The sequence below is a fragment of the Bufo bufo genome, chromosome 6, assembly GCF_905171765.1.
Source record: "Bufo bufo chromosome 6, aBufBuf1.1, whole genome shotgun sequence".
Taxonomy (NCBI): Eukaryota; Metazoa; Chordata; class Amphibia; order Anura; family Bufonidae; genus Bufo; species Bufo bufo.
In genome coordinates this window covers 401986482-402006729 of record NC_053394.1, presented here as the reverse complement: position 1 = coordinate 402006729, position 20248 = coordinate 401986482, and the positions used below count along the sequence as shown (strand labels likewise).

The 20248-nt window shown below is 45.7% G+C and overlaps 1 protein-coding gene across 1 annotated transcript in view; it reads right to left on the bottom strand.

Annotated features, from left to right (window-relative positions):
* Positions 1-9913: 9913 nt before the first annotated feature.
* LOC121004463 (gastrula zinc finger protein XlCGF26.1-like) overlaps positions 9914-20248 on the bottom strand; it is a 33045-nt gene continuing 22710 nt past the window's right edge. The window contains exons 3-4 of the mRNA XM_040436694.1: positions 20048-20171; positions 9914-12267 (exon numbers count right to left, since the gene is read on the bottom strand). Of these exons, the coding sequence (XP_040292628.1) occupies positions 10601-12267; positions 20048-20171 (1791 nt within the window). The 3' untranslated portion in view covers positions 9914-10600. The remainder of the gene's footprint in view (positions 12268-20047; positions 20172-20248) is intronic.

Here is a 20248-nt window from a genome sequence, read left to right as displayed (position 1 = left end):
GTTTCTATGTATTGTTGTGACATCACAGCACTATGTCTGTAGCATGTATGTATGGACAGCAGAACCTAACACCCTGCACTGCAACAGCTACACTATATCAGGATATAACATACACTGAGAATCTCCCACTAACTATCATATATATATATATATATACACTGCTCAAAAAAATAAAGGGAACACAAAAATAACACATCCTAGATCTGAGTTAATTAAATATTCTTCTGAAATACTTTGTTCTTTACATAGTTGAATGTGCTGACAACAAAATCACACAAAAATAAAAAAATGGAAATCAAATTTTTCAACCCATGGAGGTCTGGATTTGGAGTCACACTCAAAATTAAAGTGGAAAAACACACTACAGGCTGATCCAACTTTGATGTAATGTCCTTAAAACAAGTCAAAATGAGGCTCAGTAGTGTGTGTGGCCTCCACGTGCCTGTATGACCTCCCTACAATGCCTGTGCATGCTCCTGTTGAGGTGGCGGACGGTCTCCTGAGGGATTTCCTCCCAGACCTGGATTAAAGCATCTGCCAACTCCTGGACAGTCTGTGGTGCAACGTGACGTTGGTGGATAGAGCGAGACATGATGTCCCAGATGTGATCAATTGGATTCAGGTCTGGGGAACGGGCGGGCCAGTCCATAGCATCAATGCCTTCGTCTTGCAGGAACTGCTGACACACTCCAGCCACATGAGGTCTAGCATTGTCTTGCATTAGGAGGAACCCAGGGCCAACCGCACCAGCATATGGTCTCACAAGGGGTCTGAGGATCTCATCTCGGTACCTAATGGCAGTCAGGCTACCTCTGGCGAGCACATGGAGGGCTGTGCGGCCCTCCAAAAAAATGCCACCCCACACAATTACTGACTCAATGCCAAACCGGTCATGCTGGAGGATGTTGCAGGCAGCAGAACGTTCTCCACGGCATCTCAAGACTCTGTCACGTCTGTCACATGTGCTCAGTGTGAACCTGCTTTCATCTGTGAAGAGCACAGGGCGCCAGTGGCGAATATGCCAATCTTGGTGTTCTCTGGCAAATGCCAAACGTCCTGCACGGTGTTGGGCTGTAAGCACAACCCCCACCTGTGGATGTCGGGCCCTCATATCACCCTCATGGAGTCTGTTTCTGACCGTTTGAGCAGACACATGCACATTTGTGGCCTGCTGGAGGTCATTTTGCAGGGCTCTGGCAGTGCTCCTCCTGTTCCTCCTTGCACAAAGGCGGAGGTAGCGGTCCTGCTGCTGGGTTGTTGCCCTCCTACGGCCTCCTCCACGTCTCCTGATGTACTGGCCTGTCTCCTGGTAGCGCCTCCATGCTCTGGACACTACGCTGACAGACACAGCAAACCTTCTTGCCACAGCTCGCATTGATGTGCCATCCTGGATAAGCTGCACTACCTGAGCCACTTGTGTGGTTTGTAGACTCCGTCTCATGCTACCACTAGAGTGAAAGCACCGCCAGCATTCAAAAGTGACCAAAACATCAGCCAGGAAGCATAGGAACTGAGAAGTGTCTGTGGTCACCACCTGCAGAACCACTCCTTTATTGGGGGTGTCTTGCTAATTGCCTATCATTTCCACCTGTTGTCTATCCCATTTGCACAACAGCATGTGAAATTGATTGTCACTCAGTGTTGCTTCCTAAGTGGACAGTTTGATTTCACAGAAGTGTGATTGACTTGGAGTTACATTGTGTTGTTTAAGTGTTCCCTTTATTTTTTTGAGCAGTGTATATATATATATACAGGGAGTGCAGAATTATTAGGCAAGTTGTATTTTTGAGGATTAATTTTATTATTGAACAACAACCATGTTCTCAATGAACCCAAAAAACTCATTAATATCAAAGCTGAATATTTTTGGAAGTAGTTTTTAGTTTGTTTTTAGTTTTAGCTATTTTAGGGGGATATCTGTGTGTGCAGGTGACTATTACTGTGCATAATTATTAGGCAACTTAACAAAAAACTAATATATACCCATTTCAATTATTTATTTTTACCAGTGAAACCAATATAACATCTCAACATTCACAAATATACATTTCTGACATTCAAAAACAAAACAAAAACAAATCAGTGACCAATATAGCCACCTTTCTTTGCAAGGACACTCAAAAGCCTGCCATCCATGGATTCTGTCAGTGTTTTGATCTGTTCACCATCAACATTGCGTGCAGCAGCAACCACAGCCTCCCAGACACTGTTCAGAGAGGTGTACTGTTTTCCCTCCTTGTAAATCTCACATTTGATGATGGACCACAGGTTCTCAATGGGGTTCAGATCAGGTGAACAAGGAGGCCATGTCATTAGATTTTCTTCTTTTATACCCTTTCTTGCCAGCCACGCTGTGGAGTACTTGGACGCGTGTGATGGAGCATTGTCCTGCATGAAAATCATGTTTTTCTTGAAGGATGCAGACTTCTTCCTGTACCACTGCTTGAAGAAGGTGTCTTCCAGAAACTGGCAGTAGGACTGGGAGTTGAGCTTGACTCCATCCTCAACCCGAAAAAGCCCCACAAGCTCATATTTGATGATACCAGCCCAAACCAGTACTCCACCTCCACCTTGCTGGTGTCTGAGTCGGACTGGAGCTCTCTGCCCTTTACCAATCCAGCCACGGGCCCATCCATCTGGCCCATCAAGACTCACTCTCATTTCATCAGTCCATAAAACCTTAGAAAAATCAGTCTTGAGATATTTCTTGGCCCAGTCTTGACGTTTCAGCTTGTGTGTCTTGTTCAGTGGTGGTCGTCTTTCAGCCTTTCTTACCTTGGCCATGTCTCTGAGTATTGCACACCTTGTGCTTTTGGGCACTCCAGTGATGTTGCAGCTCTGAAATATGGCCAAACTGGTGGCAAGTGGCATCTTGGCAGCTGCACGCTTGACTTTTCTCAGTTCATGGGCAGTTATTTTGCGCCTTGGTTTTTCCACACGCTTCTTGCGACCCTGTTGACTTTTTTGAATGAAACGCTTGATTGTTCGATAATCACGCTTCAGAAGCTTTGCAATTTTAAGAGTGCTGCATCCCTCTGCAAGATATCTCACTATTTTTGACTTTTCTGAGCCTGTCAAGTCCTTCTTTTGACCCAGTTTGCCAAAGGAAAGGAAGTTGCCTAATAATTATGCACACCTGATATAGGGTGTTGATGTCATTAGACCACACCCCTTCTCATTACAGAGATGCACATCACCTAATATGCTTAATTGGTAGTAGGCTTTCGAGCCTATACAGCGTGGAGTAAGACAACATGCATAAAGAGGATGATGTGGTCAAAATACTCATTTGCCTAATGATTCTGCATGCAGTGTATATATATATATATATATATACTATCTATCTAATGTAGTGTGGAAAGCACAGAGCATAGTAATAGAAGTGCTGTCTCTCTCAGAACTTTAAAAAAACTGTAGAAAATGACTGCTATGGAGGTTCTTATATAGTAAGGGGTAGGCAACTTTCCTATTGGTTGCTAGGGATGTTGCTCAGCTCAGACAAAGACATTGCAGCCTTCTCATTGGCCCACAAGCAAGAAGGGAGGTTACTGATGAGCAAAAAATCTAGAACATTCGAAATTCCGAATATATATCACTATATTCTAAATATTCGCGAATTCTCGAAGTGCCTATATTCGCGATTAATATTCGTGCCCAAGACTAATTGTGATACAGCTACTAAAGTCTCTCAGATTTGTAGTAAATTGGAAAAAATGGATCCAACTATATACAAACTGTTTCTAGGGTTCATAATCGACCCAGTTTCCATGACTCTATTAAAACCTCATGAGATATCTTCTCTGTCAAAAAGAAAATCCACCAACAGATAGTCTATCCCATCACTTCTGTACACAAGATTATGAAGACCTCTAATGGCAGCTATAGATGCTGTCCTTTGGGTCAAGTAGTATACCAGAGAGTTTCATCAGGACATGCTGTGGGTTTTACACCTCAATCATTATAACCTTCGCCCTCTGATAAGCTTATGGACTGTCTTGATTCAAGATCTCAGGTAGTGCTTACTAGAATTTAATCTTACCAGAGGGAAATACCTCCAAATCTCTACCCAATTATCATCACCACCACCGATGTCTCTGCCCTTCATTGGAATGTTCATGTGCAGAGATCCTGGGTTCAGGACGGTCAGACAAGACAAGTCTAATGATGAGATGGACAGGAGACTCAACGGCATAATATGGTTAATATTTGTAACGGACCGTTTCAGCAGACAAGGGGTTAAAATCCGTTTAGGCGATATGCCCCTTTTCTGAGAGACAGGCACAGCTACTGCAGAACACCAACTCCCGAACTGGATACAAAATAGCACTCCAAACTGGAACCTCACGAATAGCTGCTAGCAGACGAACAGGAATCAGCTTACACTCCTGGCAATCAGTCTCTAACAGCATACAGCGGATCCCCCCAATAACGAGACAAGGCTCCGTGTTGAGGGTCAAGCAGTGGTCTGAGGTCCTGGCACACCCAGCCTGTTTTTTATTACAGTTGTTGCAATTACAGGTCTGCCCAAAGGGAGGTATAAAACAACCAAGCCCATCTGGTGTACACGCCCCTAGGGGACCAGAATGAAGACTGTGACATAGGACAGATATGCAGCACTGTAGGATACACAGAGACAATACATCCCCACAATGCATCATGGTTTCCTCCTCTCTGCCCTGGAGACACCCGAGGCGTAATCCAATTATCTCTCAAGACAAAGAGAAATCACCAATACACACGTGTTGATATAACAGGATAGCATCACCATTTAAACACACAATGGGACAATGGCACAATAGAAACACACCCAGCATATTCCTCCCAAGCTGACAAGTTACACTTATAAATTGTTACAACTTTGTGAGCAGAGGCGTACATAGAAATCACTGGGCCCCATAGCAAAAACCTGAATTGGGCCCCTTAACCCCGCCCACTACCCACCATGGCCCCTCCCACTTCCTGACCTGGCTCCTCCCATGCCACACCCCCATTAAATAAATTTATACGGAACTGCTTGCCGGATCTCTCTGCCGCAAGTGTGAAAGTAGCCTTACTTGTCTGTTATAATAAATGTGTTTTCCATTAAATAACTCTGGAACTTCTTTTACTCTATGTTTTGCTGTGCCTCTATTATTCCTATTACAAGTTAGTAAATTTAATGCCAACTGGTTGTTATCAGCTAGTGGTGTTTCCCTTTACAGGTTCACATTCACCAATCAGTGCTGACAGTGGTATGCTGTGTAAGGACCCTCCCTGGGGTCAGTAACATACAGTTGGCATTGAACCGACAACTGTCTAATAGAAATAACATAGGAACCACACAAGTCATAGTGAATTATGGGAAAAGATGATCCAGAACGACTTAATTGAGAATTCAATTATTCACCGTTCTGGAGGTCATGGTCTTCCCTCTACCTCTTATCCAACAAGTTGTAGTAGGACAGATCATGTGGGTGCACTGCCCAGTCAGCTGTACTTACGTGTTCAAGCTTCTTCTTTCTGTGCTGAGGTCACTACTAGCGTCCTCTTCTCCTCTGCTTGCTTTTCTGACAAACTTCTTCCTCTGTGCTGTGCAGCTCAAGGGTATATTCAAAATGCAATTCTGAGGAAGGATCAAAACACACAGTCAAATCAGTAAGATATTTACTATGTGGCCACATTTCCATTTTCCACTTTTAACATGTCTAGACTATTCACAAAACAAAACAATAGTTTTACTTTTTACTGACATGGGGTCAGTGTAAAAAAATCAAGGAGACAAGCACTATTTTCGTCTGTAATGGGAATCTAGCATGCCAGGCACTGCTGCAGGGAATGCAGCCGGCAGTGACACGGCAGGACGAACGAAGAACGGTACTTCACTTGACTGAGTCTGAGAGACGAGTGACAGCCTAGTTATACAACTGTAGATGGGCAGGAGAGATCACTACATGGGGCTCATATGTTCAAGTAAAATACCGCCCCAGTGAAGTGAACTGCTGAGGATCTGTAGATGCAGAATTTGCAGGATTTTGGCTGCAGCACTGACACCTCCATACAATATTTAGCGTAGCGTCCCTGTTGCGTGCCGGGACAGCGGCTCCTGGAACGTCAAAATTAGGTCACTTTATGCTCGGCGACGGCAGTAAAACAATGCAGCCCCCAGTGACTGTAGACGCCGGATACCAGAGTCTGCGCCGGGTTTATCTGCAAGTTAAAGAGGAGGCTCCAAACACAGAAAACAATCTCAAGAAGTGAAAGGATGACACTTTACATCAAGTCTGAGGATGATAGGAGGGAGCGGAGCCATAGGAGACCCCCAAACATAGAGGGGCCCAGTGCCTGGACAGAGGATGCAAGGGAAGGAGGGGTGCGGCGCCAGAGGAGACCCCCAAACATAGAGGGGCCCAGTGCCTGGAGTCCCTGGACAGAGGATGCAAGGGAAAGAGGAGTAGAGCCAAAAAAGACCCCCACGGCCCCACCATACATAGAGGGGGCCCACCCGGCCCAGTGCCTGGACATAGGATGAAACTTAAGGGAAGGAGGCAGAGCAGAGCCAGAGGAGACCCCGGGCCCCATATAATAGAGGGGCCCAGTGCCTGGACAGAGGATGCAAGGGAAGGAGGGGTGCGGCGGCGCCAGAGGAGACCCCCCCAAACATAGAGGGGCCCAGTCAGTGCCTGGAGTCCCTGGACAGAGGATGCAAGGAAGGAGAGCCAAAAAAGACCCCCACGGCCCCACCATACATAGGAGAGGGGGCCCACCCGGCCCAGTGCCTGGACATAGGATGAAACTTAAGGGAAGGAGGCGGAGCAGAGCCAGAGGAGACCCCGGGCCGCAAACATAGAGGGGCCCAGCCCCAGGCCAGGCCCCAGACTGTGACTTACTTCAGGCCAGGCCCAGGCGCTACCAGCCAGGGACACAGCCGGACCGGTGCATGCACACTGCTCACTGACAGTCACTTACTTTATCTTCCTTCCTTGATTCCTTCTTCCTCGACCTCGAATCCTCCCTCTGGCTCAGTCAGCTCGTCTCCGACTCCAGTCTCTCCGTCCTCAGCTCAGGGCAGGCAGGGGCAGGCACTGACTCTGGTGACGGCCGACAGCGAAGTTCGAGCCGATTCTCCCGCCCGCCCCCTTGCGCCACTGGCCAATCAGCAGCTGCCTCAACATAGAGATGCCTGTGCTGATTGGCCAGCGGCTCGTGCAGCCTGGTTTGAATGATTCCGGGCCCGGCAGACGGTCTGGGTCAGGAGGAGGTCAAGTCACGTGACGTCTACTCTCTGAGACACTGAGGTCAGACAGAGGATCAGTCTCAGGTCAAGGGGGGGGCCCGGGGGGGTCTGTGCGATTGCGGAAGATTAGATAAGATAAGTTTGATGACGTTGCTGCTGCTGGGGAGAAAAGCAGCCGCAGACATAGCATAGCATAGCCGGCCCATAGCCAGCCTGCAGGTAATGAGTGGGCGGGGCCAAGTAGTGTGGGCGGGGCCTTCTCTGCGCTACGGGCCCCCCAGTGCCGCGGGCCCCATAGCAGTGGCGTGGTCTGCCTCTATGGGCGGTACGCCACTGTTTGTGAGTTTACATTGGCCATACATATAACTTACATCAATTTAAACAGTATAACTTGGGGACAAACCTATCCAAAATTCACTTGAATAGGTTCAGGGGTTTAAAAGTTAGTATGGGCCATAATCCTGAGGCAAGAGGCTGATAAACAGGCCTCTCCAAAACCCAGTGGCGAGGTTGGTTTCGCCACACATCTCCCCCCATCCCCCAGGGAAGACTAACCAGATACCTGACCTCACGCCGGTCGGTACCTGAGTTAGTCTGGCAGCCCACCCACAATCCAATACTGGACCTGCTGCATTTGCTAGCCTGTCTCTGTCCAGTGAGTCCACCAAGGTTATGTTGGAAGCTGGTACTCCCGGTCTCTGTGTTGCTCCCTGGATTAGAGTCTGGTTGTTGGAGGGGGAGACCGACTGTCTCTACCCCCTCTGCTGTAAGTGCAGAAACCACGGTCCCATCTGCACTGTTGTGGGGCTTACTGTCTCCCCCTGGTGCATTAAGCTGCCGCTGGGGAGAGGGGGTAATGAGCTCCTCTCCCATACATACTTCCAGCCACTGGGGAGGGCGACCGACCGTCTCCGCTCCCAATACAGTGTCCTGCTGCTGGGGAATGGAGACTGGGCTCCCAATTCCCAAAAAATCACTCTGCTGCTGGGGGGCAGGAAAAACTACCTCTGCCCCTTGTAACTCAGCCTGCCGCTGGGGAGGGAGGACGCTGCTCTCCTCTCCCTGCATTTCACACTGCCTTCCCGGCATATCACTCTGCTGCTGGGGGGCAGGAACAACTACCTCTGCCCCCTGTAACTCAGCCTGCCGCTGGGGAGGGAGGACGCTGCTCTCCTCTCCCTGCACTTCACACTGCCGCTGGGGAATGGAGACTGGGCTCCCAATTCTCTGCAATTCACACTGCCGCTGGGGAATGGAGACTGGGCTCCCAATTCCCTGCTGGACACTCTGCCGCTGGGGAGAGGAGACTGAGCTTCCTCTGTCCCGCAACTGTAACTTCCGATGGAGGTCCACCCAACGTGTCAGCTGACCGTCACCTTCTGCCCGGTATAGTAGGGTCTTGAACACTAGACTCCTCACGAACTTCACATATTTCTCAGCTGGATTGGGTCCGAAGAAGTTCAGCCGCAACCACATCATACGGTCAAATTCCTCCACAGAGTATCTGTACTCCACTGCTGGTTCCATCCTGGTGCTTTTAGGGTCGCTGTACTGAGACATGCGTTGCCCTTAAGTTGTAAAATCCAAAGAAATGGTGTCTCCTGTAGCTGTCCTTCTGGCTGTAGGAACGATCCCGCTGCTTGCCACCAATGTAACGGACCGTTTCAGCAGACAAGGGGTTAAAATCCGTTTAGGCGATATGCCCCTTTTCTGAGAGACAGGCACAGCTACTGCAGGACACCAACCTCCCGAACTGGATACAAAGTAGCACTCCAAACTGGAACCTCACGAATAGCTGCTAGCAGACGAACATGAATCAGCTTACACTCCTGGCAATCAGTCTCTAACAGCATACAGCGGATCCCCCCCCAATAACGAGACAAGGCTCCGTGTTGAGGGTCAAGCAGTGGTCTGAGGTCCTGGCACACCCAGCCTGTTTTTTATTACAGTTGTTGCAATTACAGGTCCGCCCACAGGGAGTTATAAAACAACCAAGCCCATCTGGTGTACACGCCCCTAGGGGACCAGAATGAAGACTGTGACATAGGATAGATATGCAGCACTGTAGGATACACAGAGACAATACATCCCCACAATGCATCATGGTTTCCTCCTCTCTGCCCTGGAGACACCCGAGGCGTAATCCAATTATCTCTCAAGACAAAGAGAAATCACCAATACACATGTGGATATAACAGGACAGACATCACCATTTAAACACACAATGGGACAATGGCACAATAGAAACACACCCAGCATATTCCTCCCAAGCTGACAAGTTACACTTATTATAAATTGTTACAACTTTGTGAGTTTACATTGGCCATACATATAACTTACATCAATTTAAACAGTATAACTTGGGGACAAACCTATCCAAAATTCACTTGAATAGGTTCAGGGGTTTAAAAGTTAGTATGGGCCATAATCCTGAGGCAAGAGGCTGATAAACAGGCCTCTCCAAAACCCAGTGGCGAGGTTGGTTTCGCCACAATATTAATATGCCCAAATGAATGGATCTGTTTCTAAAACAGAAAATGTCCTAGAAAATTACGCAAAGTCTAGGATCCACAGTGTAATTCTCCTTTCACAAGCTATATCAGTTCTCGCTTAACTCCATAGGTTCTATAATGTTATCTTCAAATCTAAAGGGTAAAGAAAATAGGCCCAACCACAAGGATATGTTTTAAAGTCAAATGTTTATTAACGAGTAACAAGTCTTGAGATCTTAATGTAAAATATTCTATGCACATGGTGGATCTACAGCTGCATTATCTGGAGTCTATTAGTTTTATTGATAACAGAGGTTTAGTTATAAATGCAGACATTTCTTTGGCTACGTTTACATCATCAGTAACGTGATCCAGCAGAGAACAGCCTGCTGAAGTTCTCAAGATCCGGCGTTTCCAGATACTGATGCTCACTTCCGAATCCAATAGACTATAATGGGATCCAGCCGGCAAAAAATGTTGCATGAAATGTTTTTTGTCCACCTGAAACATGGTACCCATGGCTAAAGCAGATCCTCACCAGATGCCATTATAGGGGTCGGCGGTAAACAACAGCATTGGGCAATGCCAGATCTGGTGAACTCTGTTTCTGGCTGGGCAGCCTGCCAGATCAGGTTAACGGTGATGTCAACGTAGCCTTAATCATCATGTAGTGCTGTAAATTGCCTTCCATTTGTCTTGAATAATATTTACCTTTATTTTATGTTTAAATTTTTTCTGTGTATTATTCTTCAATAAAAATAGCTAAAAAATGATGACTTTCCTAAGTTTTAAAAATGTGATTTGTCGCTGAAACATTTCCTTCCTTCTGGACATTTTATCTTTGATGTGCAATAAGAGCTGGCTTTTGGTTAAAACATTTTCCACATACATTACCTCAAAAAGGTTTCTCCCCTTTATGACTCCTCTGATGTTTAACAAGATTTGATTTATCAGTAAAACATTTCCCACATTCTGAGCATAAATATGGCTTCTCCCCTGTGTGAATTCTCTGATGTGTAGCAAGATATGATTTATCTGTAAAGCACTTTCCACATTCCGAGCATGAATATGGTTTCTCCCCTGTGTGAATTCTCTGATGTGTAACAAGATTTGATTTATCTGTAAAACACTTTCCACATTCTGGACAAGAAAATGGTTTCTCTCCTGTGTGACTTCTTTTATGTATAACAAGATACGACTTATCTGTAAAATATTTCCCACATTCTGAGCATGAATATGGCTTCTCTCCTATGTGAATGTTTAAATGCTTTTTAAGATATGATTTATGAGTAAAGCATTTCTCACATTCAGGGCAGGAAAATAGCTTCTCCCCTGTGTGAATTCTCTGATGTGTAATAAGATTAGATTTTTTTGTAAAACATTTTCCACATTCTGAACATGAAAATGGCTTTTTCCCTGTGTGTGTTATTTGATGTCTAACAAGATCTGATTTCTGGCTAAAATATTTCCCACACTCTGAACATGAATATGGCTTCTCCCCTGTATGACTCCTCTCATGTCTAAGAAGATGTGACTTATCTGTAAAACATTTCTTACATTTTGAACATGAATATGGTTTCTCCCCTGTATGATTTTTATGATGATTAAGAAGATTTGATTTACAAGTAAAAGATTTTCCACATTCTGAACATGAAAATTGTTTCTCCCCTCTGTGAGTTCTTTGATGACAAACAAGGGTTGACTTCTGAGTAAAACATTTCCCACATTCTGAACACGAAAAAGGCTTCTTCCCCGTGTGAGTTACTTGATGTCTAACAAGATCAGATTTCTGGATAAAATATTTTCCACACTCTGTACATAAATACGGTTTCTCTCCTGTGTGACTTCTTTTATGTATAACAAGATTTGACTTTTCTGTAAAACATTTCCCACATTCTGAGCATGAATATGGCTTCTCTCCTGTGTGAATTTTTAAATGCTTTTCAAGATATGCTTTACGAGTAAAGCATTTCTCACATTCTGGGCAGAAAAATAGCTTCTCCCCTGTGTGAATTTTTTTATGTATACTAAGATTTAATTTTTCTGTAAAACATTCTGAACATGAAAATGGCTCTTTCCCTGTGTGTGTTATTTGATGTCTAACAAGATCTGATTTCTGGCTAAAATATTTCCCACACTCTGAACATGAATATGGCTTCTCCCCTGTGTGACTACTCTCATGTCTAAGAAGATGTGACTTATCTGTAAAACATTTCCCACATTCTGGACATGAATATGGCTTCTCCCCTGTGTGATTTCTCTGATGTATACCAAGAGCAGATTTATGTTTAAAACATCTTCCAGATTCCAAACATGAAAACAGCTTCTCCTCTGTTTGATGTTCAACACCCATTTTGTGGCTTTTCTGTTCCTTTGCAGTCTGTGATAAATCAGAAGATTGGACATATTTAAAAGAATCACATGATGAATCTTTGCTGAGAAGACCTGAGGGTATATCTGGGATAATGGCATGCTCTTCACTTGTATTTTGTGTAATAGCATAATCCTCTGTTTTAAAATCTAAAGATGTCACATGCCCATCTGAGATTCTGGTACAGTCATCTGAAAAGAATTAAATTAATTTGACAGCATAGTATTTATAAAATGTATATATAAAATGCATATTTATTGCGTTGCATGTAGCAAAATCCAATATTCAACCGATTGTGACAATGGAGACAAATCAGATCACTGTCTAAGGATTATGCAATTCCATCATATCCGAATTTCGGGCCACAAACCACAGAGATATCTTCAGAGTGTATTCCTCAATTTTCTCACTTCCATCAATAGAAATGGCTACTTTTAGTTTTTGGTGAGAAGAGTAGGATATGTTCTATAGTTAGCAGAACGGACATACGGATGCAGAGAGCACACGGATGTCTTTTTTTTTTTTTGCACACCCAAAGAAATAAATAAGTCCATTTGCTATCCACCAAAAACTGGGATAGCACATGGATGGAAAATATCACAATATTATATGAGCAGTATATAGTGGCACTATTTATATGTCTGATACGGTAGTTTTGTTTATTTGTACTGTTATCATTATTTCTCTACTATATTATAAGGACTTTGCATCTAGCAGTGAATGTATTGTACATGTGCATGCCTGACCTGCCGCTCTGTTCATTTTGGGGTCTTGGAGGGGTAATATACCCATTCTCGTGATCAGTGGAGGTCCCAGCAGTAGGGCCCCCATGATCTAATAGTTATCCTTTATCCTGTATAACTGGAATACCCCCTTAACAAATATTGTATAGATGAAGGGAGGACCCTCAGAATCAATTCCCCTAGTAGGCCACACTCAACACTGCTGAGACCGGGTTTCTCAGGTGCTTCTGAGTTTCCACCCCTACAGACAGTGAAGGTGGGGTGCTCCTGAGACTCCACCCCCACAAAGACGGTTCAGGGGGTTCTCCTGAGATGCAATCCCCACAGACAGTGTAGAAGGGTAATAGAGCTCATTTCTAATATAGTAAGAAAATTGATACCCCCAAAAACCAGAGCTGGCCCTACTGGAGATAGTTTTTGTCTAGCTACTTTTAAAAGCTAGATGAGTGGTGTTTAGAATTATGGCAGGAATATGATTACTAATAAACAAAAAATGGGACTGGAATAGTAGAGTTAGCCTTTTTAAGGTGATAAACACTTACTTTATAGTTATAAAAATTCTGGCTAGAAAGTTACCCTAGAGCCCCAAATAACAGACAGGTGGGCAAACTGGACAGTACAACTTTAATCCAAATTGTTAGCTATACAGGGGCCTCCAGTGTATTTCAGTTTCTTGACGCTGATAAGGTATTTGATCAAGTACACTGGGATTTCCTCTATGTGACCTTGGAGAAACATGGCTTAATGGGGTAATGTTTATGCTATTCTGGCCTTATATGAGGCACCGAGTCCGGTGGATTCCTTTTATGGTCAAATACCAGAAATTTGTATTCTTTAAGCCGTAATCCATTGGGGCTGTCAAGAATGAGATGTGAAGCCTAAGGGATGACCTGGTAGTCACTCCTAACCCCTTATGTGGAGGAACCATATGAACTCTGTTGCAGTATGCCCTCCAGACCACAGCCTCCAGAATAATTATGGATTAGCAGCAGCACTAATGCATTATCATTATGTAGATTGTAAGCCCTCACGGGCAGGGCCCTCTCTCCTTCTGTACCAGTCTGTAACTCGTTTTGTTTATGATTAGTGCAATTGTCTGTATTATTTATGTGCACTTCTTATCATATGTACAGCGTAATGGAATGAATGCCGCTTTAATAATAAATAATAATAATAATAATTAGCAGAGGAGTCAGTAAAGGAGCGAAGTACAAGATGGGAGCATGGCCAGGATCAGTATCTAATATTGTAATCAATACCGACACACAGGAACCGAAGCCAGGAAAACAAAAGTACTTACCAATACATGGCCAGGACAATAACAGGAGAATAAAAAGCTCCCCGTGGTGCAGGAACTAGAGTAGCAGTGATGAAGGCCTATGTCTGCCTAGCAACTGAACATGGCTGCATGACTGCACTTCACCATAAATTAGGCTCATCCTCCAGGAGTGCAGAGGATCAAGACCCACACAGCTCGCACCATCTTAAATCTCTACCTTTGGGTCTCATTGACCGAAGAAACTTTCTAACATAAAAACTGTTTTGGTTACTCATGGCAACCAATTACAACGTAGATTTAATTTCCTATTCTGCTCATGAAGAATGACAGTTTTTTTTTTTTTAGATGGCCTTGATAAATCTTCTTCAATGATCTCTAATTTGAAAGATGATAACTAGATTTTTGTACTTACCGTAAAATTTCTCTTCTGTACATTGGGGGACACAGGCTTGACCTTGGGATGTTACAGAGCAGTCCCCGGGGTGGGCCTAACCAGAAACCCTCCTGCCAATCAGAGAACCGCCGTCTGCAAAACTCTACGCCCCAGAGCCGCGTCAGCAGACGCAAGGGTGTGCATCCTATAAAACTTGGAAAAGGTGTGCAAAGAGGACCAGGTCGCCACCTTGCATACCTGAGTGGTCGAAGTGATGCACCACCCAAGAGGCCCCCACTGCCCGAGCAGAATGAGCAGTCACCCGGAAGGGTGGAGCCCGGTCCTTAAGGCAGTATGCTTCCACAATGGCCAAACAGATCCATCGAGAAATGGAAGTCTTCGTCTCGGCCCTTCTGGAATGACAAACAGGGAATCCGCCTGCCGGAAAGATGCCGTCTGGGACAGATAGACCCGAATGGCCTGTACCAAATCCAGAGTGTGGAGCGACTGCTCCCAAGGATGAGACGGGTCCAGACAAAATGAAGGGAGAATAATCGCCTCATTTAAATGGAATGTTGACACCACCTTCAGAAGGAAGGACTGAACAGGACAAAGGACTACTTCATCCTGATAGAGGATCAGGAAAGGCGACCGACATGACAGAGCCGCGAGTTCCGAAACCCTACGGATAGAAGTGATTGCCACCAAAAATGCCACCTTGTAAGACAGGAAGCAGATACCTGCTGCAAAGACTCAAACGATGAAGAATGGAGAGTGTTGAGCACTAGATTAAGATCCCAAGGATCCAACGGAGGACGTAAAGGGGACACAGCATGCGCCACCCCTGCAGAAAAGTCCCAACCGCCGAAAGCGGAGCTAAATTACACTAAAAAAGAATGGAGAGAGCCAACACTTGCCCTTTGAGGGAGCTGAGAGCCAGCCCCAAGTCCATTACCGACTGCAGGAAATGCAAGAGTCGCGGCAAAGAGAACCGAGCAGGAGACAGCTGATGCCTCTCGCACCAACTAAAGTAGGACTTCCAGGTCCGGTGGTAGATTCGGGAAAATGACAGCTTTCTGGCATGAATCATGGTCTGGACCACGACATTCGAGAACCCACGAGCATTTAATACGGCGGCTTCAACAGCCATGCCATTAAATGTAGCGACCCTAATTTTGGGTGGAAGATTGGCCTCTGCGACAGGAGGTCCTCCCCGAAGAGGAAGACGCCAGGGTTCTTCAGCGAGAAGGGTGACCAGAGACGCATGCCACAGACGGCGTGGGCAATCTGGGGCCATGAAAATGACTGCCAGTCCTTCGGACCTGATCTTCCTGAGGAGACGTGGGAACCCGTAAGGAAACGTGAACCGACTCCACGGAATCACCAGAGAGTTGCCCTTCAGGGCCATGGGGTCCCTGAACTGTGCGACGAAGTCCTCAACCTTGTTGTTGAAGTAGGAGGCCATGCGATCCATGTCTGGCCGACCCCACCGCTCGCAAATGGCTTGAAAGACCTAAGGGTGAAGAGCCCACTCGCCGGGATAAAGACGCTACCGGCTGAGGAAGTCAGCGATCCAATTTTCGATGTCGGGAATGTTAACTACTGACAGTGCCAGAACAGCTGAGAATTAGAGCCTTCTCCCCCATGGCTGCTGGGCTTCGGGTGATTGAGGTACGCCACCACCGTGGAGTTGTCGGACTGAACCCGAACCACATGTCCCCTGAGATGGTCGGTCCAATGCCGCAGAGAGAGACAAATTGTCCTCAACTCCAGAACGTTGATTGGAAGGGAGCATTCCTCTCGTGACCATACTCCTTGAACGGAGAGATTTTCCAATACTCCCCCCCAACCCATGAGGCTTACGTCCGTTGTTAACACCATCCACTGAAGAGGAAGGAACGAGCGGCCCGACAAAATATGGAACTGAGCATAGGGAACTGCTCCAAAGGCAAAGACCATGTGACCCAGAGCCCACAGTGACAAATTGGAATAGTACATGACCGCAACAAGGGGAGAATCTTAAGACGGAGAGCGTATAGCTTCTCCAGAGGCAAGAAAATTTTGGCCTGAAATGTGTTGAGCACCATGCCCAGATAAGTCAGCCGCTGCGATGTATAAAGACAGAACTTCTGTCTGTTCAGGATCCATCCAAAGTGTTCCAGGGTGTCCATGACTATTCGCAGGCTGTCCACTGTCACCCGGAATGACGGACCCTTTACCAGGATGCAGGGACCGCCACAATATCCCTGGCATGGAGCAGGGCCATGACTGCCGCCAAAATCTTCGTAAATACGCTAGGAGCCGTAGCCAGGCCGAACGGGAGGGCTACAAACTGGAAGTGAAATGGACCCACTGCGAACCGGAGAAATCTCTGATGACTGACGCAGATGGGCATGTGAAGATAAGCGTCCTTGATGTCTACCGAGGATAGGTACTCCCCTGGTTCCATGGACGCAATGACCAATCTCAGGGACTCCATCCGGAAACTGCAGATGCAAAGGAAGCAGTTGAGTGCGTGGAGGTCCAGAACGGGACGGACTGTCCCCTCTTTTTTGGGAATCACAAAGAGATTGGAGTAAAACGTCTTGCGCAGGAACCGGAACAATCACTCCCTGCTGCAAGAGTGTGCGAATTGCATGAAAAAGGGAATCTGCGGCCGAGGGAGAGGTCGGAGGCGACGACCAAAAAAATCGGGACAGAGGGGACTTGAATTCCAGTTTGTAGCAGGTTTTTGGACTGCCTGAAACTCCCGCTAGAAAAAAAGAAAAATAAGAGAAAACAAAAAAATCTGCAGATCTGCAACGCACGGAGGTCTGCCTCCTACAGACACTAAGGTAAAACTGATTTACCTTAGTCCCTGTAGAAAGGGTATAGCTGAAGGGGAGTAGCTCACACATTTGTGCTTAGTGTCCGCCTCCTAGTGGCAACAGCTATACCCAAGGTCAAGCCTGTGTCCCAAAATGATACGAATGAGAAAGGGTTAATTACTCTTACCGGTAATTGGAGAAGAACATATTTTCGGGAGGGACTACTGCAGAAAGAATTCTACGCCCAAAGGACAAGTCCTGATTATGGGTCACATCCCGCCTGTAGTGCTTAAAAAAGGTCATAGGATTAGCCCAGTCAGCCGCTTTGCAGATCTGTTCAATTGATATAGCGGCGTTTTCTGCTCAGGAGGCTGACATTGCCCGAGTCGAGTAGGCCTTAAGTCCTGCTGGGGAAACAAGATTCCTGTTGGTATAACAAAGAGATATAGCGTCTCTTATCCACCGAGCGATCGTAGGCTTCCTGGACGCTAGACCCTTATTCGGACCCTGGAACTGGATAAAGAGGTGGTCCCACTGTCTGAACTGCTTTGTTCTCTCCACATAACATAGTAGGCAACGTCTTACATCCAGATTGTGGAACTCTGGGATTTCTGAGAAGTAGAAGCTTGTGGAGATGAGGGAGCTAGCCTTGATTCCACCGCCGCATTTACTTCCTCTCTAATTATATCCCTCATGGAGCTCAGAAAGGAGGGAGATTCTTCAGATACTCCGATACTATCTTCTCTGTGCATTTTGCACATAGTGATTTTTGGGATTTGGAGACAAAGGACTTCCTGCATATAGCACACTTCTTGCGTCATGAGTCACCGCCCTGTGTCCTGGTAGTGGAGGTTTCTCTGCCCTAAAAAAAACTGATTTTAAAAAAGGGGCTAGTAATTTCTATTTCTATTAACCTCCACCACCAGACACCCATCAGTGTACTTGTAAAAGAGAGGAAAGCTCCACATTACAAATTTTATCTACGCAGGTATACAGGAGAGGAGGTTTACCGGGCTGAGGGCGCTGGAACCATGATCCACAGGCTTGCGGGCCGCATCCTCTTGAGAAGCAGACATGCGGGAGCAGGTAAATACACTATCCTCCAGGTAGTGCTTAGAATATTTAAAATTCGGGCCCCCAGCGTGCCCTGGACACGGCAACGGTCGCGCGCACACGTGACGTCACAACGCATGCTATGCCGCTATTTCCTGATGTCACCTCTGCTCTTGGACCTCCTCCTGCCCTGGAAAAGGCCCCTCCTGCGTGGACACTTGCTGCGTCGGATCCAAAACGCCGGAGAATGGGTAAGAAGCCCGAGGCTGCCTTCCAATGAAGGGCTTATGCCTAAGATCGGAAAAGAAAGCCACCGCATCCCCGGAGCCCCGTGAACTCTGCAGTGACCTTCCCATGCAGGGGAAACAGCAAGGCCGTGTGAAATCTTCACTGTACTGGCAGGAGCATCCACGCTGTCCGTGGACAGGAAATAACACTGGCTTAGATAAGGAAAGGAGGCCTTTTTAATATGGAGCTCCAGTGTTGTTTTCTGTCCAGGGGGCAGGGATACCCTGCTGTCAGTGCAATTGGGGAGGAGCCAGGGTGGACCTTTTTTTTCATGCTTGCCGTAAAGATTGTTATGTGTTAATGATGATCTATTATCTAGGTCTCTTTCTTCTAGAACCTGGTGACCACCAATCCTGACACTCATAGCTCTTACCTTCCATCCTCCTCCTCTTATTTGTGTATATGTCTCCACGTTCTGTATTCTGTTAGCACACAGGAACTTTATATAAGTCTAAGAGCCGCTGGTTCTTCAGTCTCAAAACTGCTCGTATACTTTCGATGACAACAGACGATGAAGAAATAGGCACTCGGTGGAAAGCTCTGGAATCTGACCTGACATCCAGATTTTAAATCCACAAAATGTCAAATTATGTAGAGGATATCTGCTGTGGATTTCACCTTGCAATGTAGGGGGTGAAATCCACAGTAAATCCTCAATATTTCCACACCAAATTCTACATGGTACGCTGCAGATTCTCCACTGCACACAGAACATGGATTTCACCCGATGCATTATAAAGAATCAAATTCATAGTGGACTGACCATAAATTGACAAGTTGTAGATTTTAAATCCACACCTCATGTCAGTTTATGTTGTAGATTATTATTATGTGAGGATTTCCACACATGAAATAGCATTTTGGGTGAATGTATAGCTGCTGAACAGATTATATTACATATCTAATTAAAGATTCTATACAAATTCAGTATTGACAATCTATACATGCAAATTATGAGATGCTGTGTGTATTTGTGTAAGCAGCAAGGTATTTCAGTGGTTCTTTCCACTTTAATTTCTTGTAATATAGCTGGTAAGTGGTACCAGGTACCTGGCCGCTTCCTGAGGTGTGATGTAACTGTACATGTGTACTGCACACTGAAGACCTTTAGGAGAGGCCGGGAAGGTATAAAAAAGATCTAGCATGTAACAAAGAGGTTAGATCCATTAAATACATCATCAGGGTAAGATGTGTCTTGCTACTACCACTTCCCTTTATATCATATGGGTATGGATGTGGTGCCATGTTGGAATCTGGTTGATGGAGAGCTGGGTCATTTGTCCGCAGCTTTGGTGACAGGTACTTTACTCTGTATGTTATCTTTTGTATACATGTTTTATCATAGTTTAGTAAACATTTTATGCAAAAAAGCCTTGTTAAGGCTATTTATTCCTAGGTCTTAGAATTCACAGTAATACAGTCTATTACCTGGTGATGTAAGCAGCTGGTGATCCTCCATCATGACGTCCTTGTACAGATCTTTGTGTCTTTCTAAATACTCCCACTCTTCCATAGAGAAATAGATGGTGAAATCCTGAAACCTTACAGGAACCTGAAAACACAATGGTACAGTCATCACCCAGATCTCTTCATAACATTACTGTTTAATTTCCCAGCATTCCCAGCAGT